Source organism: Lolium rigidum, chromosome 4 (genome assembly GCF_022539505.1).
Source record: "Lolium rigidum isolate FL_2022 chromosome 4, APGP_CSIRO_Lrig_0.1, whole genome shotgun sequence".
Classification (NCBI taxonomy): domain Eukaryota; kingdom Viridiplantae; phylum Streptophyta; class Magnoliopsida; order Poales; family Poaceae; genus Lolium; species Lolium rigidum.
In genome coordinates this window covers 197,893,976-197,905,818 of record NC_061511.1, presented here as the reverse complement: position 1 = coordinate 197,905,818, position 11,843 = coordinate 197,893,976, and the positions used below count along the sequence as shown (strand labels likewise).

Genomic DNA, 11,843 nt, shown 5'->3' with positions numbered 1-11,843 from the left:
TTATCGTTTGGAACACATTTTTTCTCTAAAAAAAAGAGAAGCTGGTAGCCAGGGTAGCCCACCACAAATCCGGGCTAGCGGACAGCATGCGGCGTCCACAACACTCCCGTTCGTCTGCACCTGAAGTTTTTTATTTCTCTGCCGCTCCTGCTAACGGCCTCAATCAAGCCCGTCATCTCCTTGACCCCTGTAAGTGACCGTGAGCCGTTCACTGATCAACGTCGCGCCATCCCACTCCTTCCTTGGCTGCTTGCGACCTGGGAAACTACTGATATCATATCATGGCACCACCGGACAGGCATCTTTTGGATAGACGACAGACATGAGCAGCGGCAACGTGGAGGAGCATCAGGCTGCGGCCATGGAAGCCACGATAGAGAAGCCATCGAAGGATCCGGTGGTGGTGAACACCAGCTTCAGCGAGGAGCAGGAGGCGCTGGTGCTGAGCGCGTGGGACGCCATGAAGGCGGACTCCGCCGCCATCGCGCTTAAGTTTTTCCTCAGGTACAGAGTTCAGTACGTATATATTTATATTTAGATGCACAATCCACTTCGAATCTGATTGCTTGGCCATGGCCAGTTACAGTGCTTGTTAAGAGATAACCCGTGTGCAGGATATCGTTCCAAGCATGTACAGTGTCAGTCTATTTGTAATATCTTCTGTTTGCAGAAAGATTTTTTGTGTTCAAGTAGGCCATGTAGAATCTCCCAAAAGAGTAGTAGAATTTCTCAACAACAAAACAATAGTTGAAGAAAAACGAATTTGTTTCCTTTTTTGGGACGCGGGCAGCATGTGGACGATCAGCCAAAAGTCTTCAGCGAATTATCACGATAACTTAGTTTTGTCAGCCCACAGAAGTCTCTGCCCCGCTCATGCGTCCAAGGGGCGTCTAATGAACAGCATGATGAGCTCATCTCCTCGAGCCAACAGAGAGCCACCCTTGCATTGCCTATATAAACGATCACAGCTCATCCAGTCGTACTCCTACACGATCACACGCACCAAGAACACAATAAACTAGGAAGATCAGCACATAGAATCAATCGATGGGGTTTAGTGAGGCACAGGAGGAGCTAGTTCTACGCTCATGGAAAGCCATGAAGCCGGACTCTGAATCCATCGCTCTCAAGTTCTTCCTCAGGTGTCCGTTTACTTGCATTGCTCATGCACCGTGTGTCTGAATCTCGCCATCACTGGACTAACGCACGCCGTGCATTGTGTTGTGTGACATGATATCACAGGATCTTCGAGATTGCGCCGGCGGCGAAGCCAATGTTCCCGTTCCTGCGCGACGCTGGCGAGGACGCGCCCCTGGAGAGCCACCCGAAGCTCAAGGCCCACGCCGTCACCGTCTTCGTCATGGCCTGTGAGTCGGCCACGCAGCTGCGGAAGACCGGCGACGTGAAGGTGAGGGAGGCCACGCTGAGGCGGCTCGGCGCCACCCACGTGAAGGCCGGTGTCGCCGACGCGCACTTCGAGGTGGTGAAGACGGCGCTTCTGGACACCATCGAGGGCGCGGTCCCGGACATCTGGACGCCCGAGATGAAGGGCGCGTGGGAGGAGGCCTACGACCAACTCGCCGCCGCCATCAAAGAGGAGATGAAGCTCGCTGCCTCGGCTTGATGCGCCATGCGTGCCTGCAAGGGATACTCTGACTCCGCGACGAGGCGACCGATGTGTGTGTACTGGTAGTCTGAAATACTGGATTGTCCGTGGATTGTGGAGGATTAGGCTAATTTGTCAACCGTTGTTGTCGTTGATGAATACTGAAAAAGACTTCTGCAAAATTATGTTAAATTGTCATTAGTCATATAGCAGCTATTTTTTAAAAAATAAAACCACTAATAACCACAAAGAACTCTTCAAGTAACAGAAGTTACAAATAGGTCATTTGACCAACAGCGAAGGTTACAAGCATCATTTGATTCTTGCACTGTCTTGTGGATCAACCTGCAAAAAAAGGTAAATCCATAAATGTGAGGTGCAAAATTAGAAGGAAAATGCTTTATCTCAATCAGCGGTAGCGTCAGCCGGTTACAACATAAGCGTCTTCCTCAGAACATCCTACTACCCAGCATGACTACGCCGCTCTCTTCCTCACCTCCTCCATCCCTCGAGACCTCGATGCTGGTTGGCTGGCGCAAGCTTCCCTCGTGGTCGTCCGCCTTCTCTCCCCGAGGAACCCCTCATTAGACCCTTCCACAACCCCACCCGAAAAGCACATCACACCTTTCTCTCCTCCATGCATACAAGAGGTGGACCTCAGGTCCATACAAACAAGCCCTAATAGAGGGTGAGAAGGAGGGAAATGGATCCGGGGGCGTCCATCTATCTCCCATGGGGTTCCACTGAGCTGGATCCGTGGTTGGCGAGCTCAAATAGATGATGGGTGGCTGCCTCCAACCTCCAATATTGATGGTTCGAGGCATGCGAAAATAGTGATTGGCCAATGTTGCCCACAATGTTTCAACATGGTACAAACAATGTTTTTTGCTACATGCACATGCTCATCTTGTTGCAAACATTTTGGTGGTGCGTTTAAGGGATTTATCTCATGTTGCAAACATGTTCTTTTTTCCTCCAAATCTTGCAAACTTTTTTTCTATAATGTTGGATGAGCTGAGAAAATATGTTGCCTGCATTGTTTTTTTGTTGTTGCAAACAACTACTCGTGTTTTATTTTAATTGCAAATAAATTGGGGATTTTGTTGCATATCTTGTTGTTTTTACTACATGGGTCTGTTCAAAATGTTGCAAATAGTGACACACTTTTTAAACATTTTTCTGTAACCAAATGGGAATTTGGTGCACATGTTTTACTTTTTTGATACATGAGCACATTCAAATGTTTGCAATCTTTTTTCACGACTTTTACTAACAAGGGGAAAAATATTGCAAAGGAATGTTGCATATGGAGAAAAAAAGTGGTACACACAAAACATTTTTGTTGTGCTTATCGGATGCGAGATAGTTTCTCACTTAATTAAGTGCATCAGACAGGTGTCTGATATTTTCCGTTTTCTGCCAGTAGGTGCCTAGCACTTGCCAAGTTAGAAAGATAACCGCAAATATAACTTCAAGGGACATATCTTATAAAAATATAGTGTATCATAGGTGGTGACCATAATTAAACACCAGCTGACCATCTTGTCAATGTTGCATGCAGGGAAAATTTGGTGCTCGGTGCTCAATCTACACATAAGTTGCAACTCAGATTAGATGACGTCACTCCACTGAGAATGAAGTTACTTCCCAATAGACTAAGAGCTAGTCACACCCATATATTATAGCTTTTTTTATAATTATATAATTTGTCCATTCTATCATGATCTGGTACTTACATGTCATCATATAATTAATATGGAACTCTCTAGAGCTCAGTGTACTGAAAACGAAGTTCTTTTTCGGCATTTTGTTGCCATTCTCACAGTAGAATGAATAAATTAAAATGTTGAATATTTTTAAATCTGGGTAATTTCAACATTTGTAAAAAATGAACATTTTCATGATTTGAATATTTTCAAAATTCTTGGTTGTGACCCAGCTTGCAAACAGAAATTTCTCAATTTCATTGCTCTATGTTGCAACTGAAAAAGTCTCATTTCTAACCACCCTTGCAACTGGCGAAATTCTCATTTGCAACCACACTTTTAACTAGAAAAAGCTTAGTTGCAACTCAAGTTGCAAACAAAAGTTGCAATTGCGCTTGCCACTAGACAAAGTTTCATTACTCTATGTTGAAATCTCAGTTCCAATTACGCTTGCAACTGAAAAAGGTTTCATTGCTCTATGTCAAACAAATTTAAGTACTTAGTTATGCACAAAATGAAAAGAAAAAAGAGAGCAAAAACATGGGAAAAAAGTCTTTTGGAAACACTTCATATTATAATAAGACTTGATCCACCGTGTAACAATTTAGGGCATGTTTGATTCATAGGAACTAGATTAAGATGTGCGCCTTGGCGCACGATCCCGTGGAGCTCATGCCAATGTTTTACTGAATTTGTAACCAAATCAGTTTATCATGAGACAAGTCTTACTAAAAGGTAATACATAGGACCCCCCACGGCTGAGGGTGACTTCACGGAGTGGTGGTCGCTGGTGGTGCGGACCACCCCTCGCCTGCTGCGCAAGGGCACTTCGTCGGTGATCATGCTTACTGCATGGTGTATATGGAAGCATCGGAACGCGGCGGTCTTCGACAACGCGCGGCCTTCGGTTACAACCCTATTCAACGACATAGTTGCCGACGCGCGGCTCTGGGCGGGCGCCCGAGGCGTGCGCCTCTTGCTCCCCTAGATTAGTTTTTCTTTTTTTGGGTCGAGTTGTACGGCGTGGTGTTAGTCCGTGCGAGGGCTTGTACATATAACCTTCTTTTTTTTATCAATGCATCGAAACGTAAGGCTTTTGCATTTTCGCGAGAAAAAAAAGGTAATACATAGTTCATATAACGGGGGATAACACGTGGTTCTGAGATCAGTAGCGGAACTACAACACAATTGTTGGGCGGGCCAGCCCAAAAAAGACCATATATTTTTGCATTTTCGGGCCAATTTTTCTTCCCACTCTTCAATGTTTTGGGCTGAGCTGGGCGGGCCATGGCCCAGTTTTGCTTCAACATAGGTCCGCCACTGTCTGAGATAATGGCAGATACATACACACAAGGTTCTCACTTAAGCTAACAGCAACATATATATATCCAAGACGAAGCAACCAACAAAAATGGCACGATGATCATTGAGATCCCTAGCCAGGGATTGCTAGGCTCTAAATTTTTAGTTGTTTTTTACTGTATGTATCTAATACTTGTAGATTAGCCTTCTGAGAAGATACTCGATTGTGTTTGCTCTTTGTTAGTTGTGTGTGTAGCTTGGGAGTTTACAACATGAATATAATGAGTGTAAGTTGTTGTGAATGGAAATTTTAGAAAAAAACACGATTGCTTATGCTTTGCTGCTGTAGTTGCAATCTGCTGTGTTCTTACTATAACAATCAGACAATAGTATCGGCTAAACAATAACTGATCTAAGCGCCAATGTGCCTTATCAAACAGGGAAGTGAATGGACAAAATTCTGCATCTACTAAGAAAGTGAACTAAAGTATCATCATGCTGGCACATGCGGACATAAAATCCTATAGTTTCAAGTGAAAGAAAACAGTACTCCAACACCTTGATTCTTGAGAGGATGTGAAAGCAGTATCCAGTCAATTTCTTCTCACATATCATCTAATGTCCAAAGTTCACCTAATACACAAACCTTTATCATGATACAGATTTTGTACATGAACCTTTTTCTTTGGAGGGTGCTCTCAACATTTGTTTCCTTGCAGTACTGAAACAGGTATTAAGATAGTACTAAGATAAAGTATTCACAAACATTTTACAGCCCCTGCACTCGAGTAAGAACTGAAACTAAGATACAATCATAGATTCATGTCAATATACTAATACTTGCTGAAAAATATTGTTACTGCAGGAACCGAAACCTAATAGAAAAACTGCAATTCAGTGAATGTGCTCACTACTAAGACAACCAGTTAGACAAAATAAAAATTCTGATCCATTACAATAATATATACATTTCTAAGACCAAATAAAATAGTACTACTATTAGTAAGCCATGATTTTTCCTGCAAGCTTTCATGGTGCACCATCTCTATCATGTGTTGCACATTCATGGCTTCTTTTCCTACAATATTTTTGCTTGGCCTCTTGCGACTATCATGACATCCTACTTGGTTGCACATCCTGAACAAGCATGTGACCTTGTCCTTGGCTTCTTTATTCTTCATTTTCTGGTCTTCCCCATTCATCTCCTTTCCTCTGCTTATTCTTTTACTCTCGCGGGTGTATGTTAACTTGAGTAGGAACTTTGCAAGCCATAGTAAGTGTTTAAAACAAGAAGCACACATCTACAGTACATATACAAACTAATTTCGATGTTGTTTTATCCTAAAAATAATGTTGAAGCAATTCGACCTGCTTATGCCTACCAGGCTATCACAGTATCATTCTGGTCACTTCCTTTAGAAGGAAATCAAGTCAGCTACTCAGCTTCACGTGCATACATCACTGTAAAGTACACGGCAACCTGCGTGTGGAGATCCGTCTGAAGCCAACTGCAGCAGATCGGATCCTGTGTCCGAGTCAAAGTGCAGGGCATAGGCCGTAGGAGAGTTCTCCATCTCTAAATACGGATCACCTTCATGGCAATCGGAAACCTGCAACTAAAATTGGCCACGGTGGCAAATGGGGATTCCACATCTGGTGTGTGCAGCGGTCGAACCGGCAGGGGTGCCTGTGCAAATTTGCAAGGCTTACTTAAGGCGGCAGCGGGTGTGTGTTAGAAAACTAAGATAGAGCCATCTCTAGCGCTATGATTTTGATAGGCTGGTTGTGAATACTTTGGATGCAGGGATACACCGAGACGGATTCATAAGATAAGACGCCATAAAAGAATGTTGTAATTAGAGCAATATTAAGGACATCACATAATAAGAAATGTTGGAGAGTAAAATAAATGATGCACTAATACTGTAATTAGAGGAAAGTATTGTAAACCAGGAGCATTATTTGCACTTGGTATAGAATACAAACAAACCTAAGTCCGAGAGTTGCCCCATTGGTTAATAAATTAAAATGCAGGCAGTTTTTGATAGGGATTTATCATTAAAAAAATAAGCCTAGCTCTGTACCAATTTGACAAATGAAAAAAGATTTTGTGTGTTCTGAAAACAACCTTGACAACGATACTCAGCAGGGGAAGTGTACTTTATTTGTTCAAATCCAACATGGCAGTACTGTATATTGCAAAACTTGGCATAATCTAACCACTTCCACATTCTGCATTTAAATAGGATATCCATAAATATATTATGTAGGTCCTGAAATCCATCAGAATGAAAAATGAATGTGTTCTACTCGTCAAGAAGTAACAAAAAAATGGGAGAGCAGACAGATTTGTTTATAAGAAAACTAACATCAGGTCAGAAGCAAAAAGGCAAAGAGAAAACTATTTGAAGGAAGGATATGGAGATGGTTGATCAGCACAACCAGTCTCAAAACCTTAGCCCCAGATTTTTTCACAAAGCCCTAGAAACATTTGTATTTCATTAAATGTCTTTGGCACATTTAAGCAGTACTAAGTTTGTCCTGTCCGCAGCCATCAAAAGACTGGGCGAAGCATATTCAGCGTGAGTGTGAAAGCTTAGAAAAAGATTTTGAGTAAACAGGGACTTAACTATGTGAACCAGCCTTAAATCTGGTTCCAGATAATAATGATCACTATGACCATTAACAATATCAAATGGCTTAAATGTGTTGTATTTTTCATCGACTTTATCATCACAGATTGAAACTGGTTTGGTATTATTTGACATCTCAGCGCTGGTCTTCAGAGTCTTTGGTCTACAATGGGAAATGGTAAGGCTGACATACAGTTTAAACATCAATATAATGAAATGTTTCAATTTTTATTTGGCACAAAAACATAAATACTGTAAACTCATAACCAATTATTGATTTGTAGGACATGAAAAGAGCGTGGATCCAAGTGCAACAACTTCTTCAGTACATAACTAAGATAGTAAGCTAGTTGATAATGTCTAAAAAGGAGGAGGTTCAAGGAGGTTGGCCGGTGCTATGTGAGGGATGAGGGCAGCGACGGGGAGGAGCGTGAGGGAGAATAAAATGCAGTCAATGAATGTCTGACTGGGCATTACTTATAACAACATACAAGTAAAAAAAAATTGTTTCAATGACAGAACAAATTACTAAAGTGCAGTCAACGAATGAATGATTATACCTTATTGTGAAAGATGATAAAACATAATAACTGGTATCTCCACACAAATGGTAAACCAAAATCAACCAAGTAACAGTCCATTTCACGTAAGTGAGAAATAAAAGGAGCATTCTCACCTGGTGCTTCGACCAGCGATTTAGTCGATGCGCCGCCGCCAGTATTGGCACAAGGTAGTGTCTACACGTGCTCCAACTTTTCCCAGAGGCCGCTAATTAACACCATGGCAGCTTACTGAATTTGGTGTCTTTACCTAGCCGATAGGAAAAGGTAAAGCAAGTTCAGATCCAGTGAAGACTGATCTTACAACAATTAATACAAACCCTGATTGGAACCGAGCCTGCATTCAGACATGAAGATATAGGCGACACAAATCCAAGGCCATGTCTGTAAGCTCTGGGGAGGGTAAATTTTCAGAAAAGAACAGTTGACATGCATAATCCAAATAGGTTCGAGAACCTGCAACACACCAGTATTCATATCTTCCATCCTATGAGGTAGTGTTTAAAAAAATACCAGTACATGACTAAAAAAATACCATTACCTTAAATAGTTGAGAAAACAACTCACTTTTGGTTGTTCATATATGCTCAACCAAAATTTAAGAGTATGAAAAAAAAACATGAGAATAAGCTGTAGATTCCTCGTAGGCGAAGATATAAGGAATATGTACAAACATAAATGATTCCTGCAAATTAAATAGAGAGAGAGCCATGAGGAAGAGATGAGCTTGGGTACTAATTACCTGCTTTCCATTCGATCTCAGCTATGGGGGAGCGTGATGTTCACTTCATTGTTCATCCTTTGGCACGGGTCTGGCCAATCTTGAAAACCTACCAGCATCAAGAAAAATAGAGGGAAATGCTACAAAAGTCTACCAACGTGTGTGTGAGAGACTGAGAGAGGAACTATAGGTCAAGCAATTTTTGTCGAGGTCCAGCGCCGATGCATCGAGGCGTAACCAACACAGATAGATGAAGAGGATAACTGATGGTGCCCTCATTGGATGTGGTAGTCCCCTGCCGCTGTAGACCTTCATGGGAGCCTGATGAGAGAAGGTCGCTAAATTCACCAAAGGAAAGCACACCTCAGTAGCATTCTCATGGTATTCATGTTCAATACTGAGAAAAAACAGGGGACTATAAAAGAGAAAAACTAATATTATCAAGAATTTTTCATTGAAAAGGCTTGCTGGAAATATCACAAGCATATTCAAATGTTTCAATTAAGTAACCGTGACGAAGAAACTTACAACAGTAGTTCAGAATTCCTTTGAGATGTGTTGGAGAGGTGCAAGCTCATGGAACTAAAAATAGATGTATTCCTTCACAGGGTTAATAGACTCATATGACACCCATTTTTTAGGGCATTGAATCAGTTTTTAAGAATTACTACCATGAATAAGAGTGTCGTAGAGATGCAAAAGAATTCATTTTCAACAAAAGAGGATATAACTTAGATAACTATTCAAAATGCCGAAACATTCAAATATGCAATCATGACTTAGCTCAGTGTAGATTTTCAGTAATGAATAGTATGAGTAAACTGATACAGTGCAAGAGTTAACAATACAGAATTTTAAGGAGTCTGTGAGATTACCTGCTATATTTCACAATCATGTATTATTCTGCAAGGTGTCTTGGACTTGCTGAGATTTGACTACCTTTTCCTGATAATCATTAGGGTTCACAATATTGCTCCAATTATTATTACCAGGAAAGAAACAAGAATGGTTGCCATCCCACAAGATCTTCACAATAGAGGCCTCGATGATTGCCTACACCACTGGGAAATATGATATAATTAGGTCCACATAATGTAAAACTTGATTGACATACTTTTTGGCAGGTTGGACAAGCAACACGACTATAGTAGCACATCAAAAAAAATGTAATTCAGCCAGAGGAGGGGATCGAGTTTACCTTGTTGAGCCCTTCGTTAGGTACACTCTGCTCAATGTCACCCCATTCTAACAAATGTAATGGCAGGTCAAGAGCCTCTAAATCAGCATTCAACAGAAGATTAAATGGATTAGTTATACTTTATAACCTGAGGTTTGTTGGGTGTAAATCAAATATACTGTAAAATACCAAATTACATTAGAGATATGGAGTACAAAATAATGAAGACATACCTACTGCATTATCACGGTGCTTTTCGGCCAACCCTCCCACCTACTTCGTTTGAACCTATTTCTTGAAGATCCCAATCATTCAAAAGTCCTCCTATCAGTTGACCTGCAGCCCTGCACCAAAGTTAGCATAAAAAATCATTGGTTTCTTAAGCATCTAAATTCCAGGATTGTGTATTTCTTTTATAACAACATAGAGGCACTACTTAAACTGTAGCACTGATGATACCCGTAGTATAACATTAGATGCAGAAGGCATATAGATTCAGAGGGTAATTGGTAGTATGTGAAATATCACAAGAACAAGGAGCGCAACCTTTATTATGTCATCCTCAAGTGTCAAGTCTGCTCTTCCAAATCTATATCACATAGATACAACAGCCCTTTCACACATCCACTATCATATTAAAATTTAATGCCAAACAATTTGCTAAATTAGTATATCCAGATCAGACCTAATTATAAGATAATACATTTAGAAAGCTTAGAAAACCCAACATCCAAATCCATAGTCAAGTGCTCCCATTGAGGCAAACATCATTGAAATCGCAACATTTTCTAGGCAATAGCAAGCCAATCAAGCAAAACTGCAGGGATAAGGGCATGGAGAGTGAACTGAGAGAGAGACCTGAGATCAACTATAGGATCTGCCTCCTCAACGCGAGGACGATGGTGCCAAAAAGAATGCAGTGGCGATGCGAAAAGGGGAGAGACTCCTCCTATTGATCACCATTGATGGTCTCATCAGCGACGGCGGAACGCCGTGGAGCGTTCCAGGATAAAGGGGATCATTGTGAGGGGAGAGGAGAAAGAGAGGAACCTGATGTTGATGGTGTGACCAGCCCACCTCCGGCGACTGGAGCACGTGCTCCTCCTCGTGGCAGTCCCTGCTCCCTCCCTGGCTCACCCTCTTCCTCTCGGCTATCACCAACAAGGACAGATCACGGTCGTATGGCAGCTGAGCCCTGCGAAAAGAATAGCCTCATGGAAAGGCACAGCCAAAAGTATGCACGGGATGGATTGGTGGTGGCCATGGTTCTCTTTTCCTCAAGATCCATGAAGAAGACATGGGGAAAGAAGGAGGCAAAGAGGAGCTGGAGGGGATTGGGAGAAAGATGGAAGAGGGGATTGGGGGAGAGGTGGGAGCGGGGATTGGGGAGAGATGAGAGCAGCGGATTGGGGGCGGACGCGAGCGTGAGGTGGCTGGAGAGGATGGCGGCTAGGGTTTTCTACCGGGGGCTCGTTTTTATATGATGCGGTGGGAAAAAAAATAACGGTCAAGATTTACCATCTGGTAAGATCCAACGAACACGAAGCTCAAATCGTTGTGAGCTCCCCATGGGGTTGCATCTATTATACCTTTAGATGTTGGAGGAAAACCATAGTAAAAGGAAATTTTTCTTTAAGGTCACTATTCATCGATTCAAAGGGATGGGGTATAGGAAAGTATAAGATTTTTTCCTTTAGTTTATATTTCATAAGGAAATTCACTCAACCCTATTTTTTATATTCCTATGCACAAAGAACGAGAGAGAGGTTATAAGTTGCATGATAATGACTTAATCTTACCCTTTAAATTTGTTTTAGTCATGATTTAATTATGGTTTTAAGGATTCCTGTGTTTTTTCTATTCCTGTGAATCAAGCATCCAAGTTCACAAATTTATGTGCTTTTACAACCCCATGGGATTACACATACATTCCTATCATTCTTTTGTTTTTTCCTATTCCTACGTTTGTGAAATCCTGAAAATCAAACATGTCCTTGCATCTTTGGCCCGCTAGTAGAAGCAGCCATGATGTATGCAGGAGGTTACGGGTTCAATATTCTCTAAACGCACATTTTTTTCATCTTTGCTGTTTGCCTCTTAATTTACTAGACCGAGCCAAGAGCTGTTTGAAACCCGTG

General features: G+C 41.8%; 1 protein-coding gene across 2 annotated transcripts; it reads left to right on the top strand.

Annotated features, from left to right (window-relative positions):
- The first annotated feature begins 314 nt into the window (after positions 1–314).
- LOC124649020 (non-symbiotic hemoglobin-like) lies at positions 315–1,791 on the top strand. Of its 2 annotated transcripts, none has more exons than XM_047188700.1 (2): positions 315–504; positions 1,243–1,791. In XM_047188700.1, exons 1-2 carry the CDS (start codon positions 323–325, stop codon positions 1,622–1,624), a joined length of 564 nt encoding a protein of 187 aa, XP_047044656.1. In that variant the 5' UTR covers positions 315–322; the 3' UTR covers positions 1,625–1,791. The 2 variants fall into 2 exon arrangements, with proteins under 2 accessions (XP_047044656.1, XP_047044657.1); XM_047188701.1 differs by lacking the exon at positions 315–504 and adding an exon at positions 969–1,142.
- The last annotated feature ends 10,052 nt before the right edge of the window (positions 1,792–11,843 follow it).

Coding starts and splice junctions, on each gene's coding strand:
- LOC124649020 (XM_047188700.1), top strand. CDS start 323: ATGAGCAGCGGCAACGTGGAGGAGCATCAGGCTGCGGCCATGGAAGCC. Junction 505..1,242: donor GCGCTTAAGTTTTTCCTCAG/GTACAGAGTTCA, acceptor ATGATATCACAG/GATCTTCGAGATTGCGCCGG.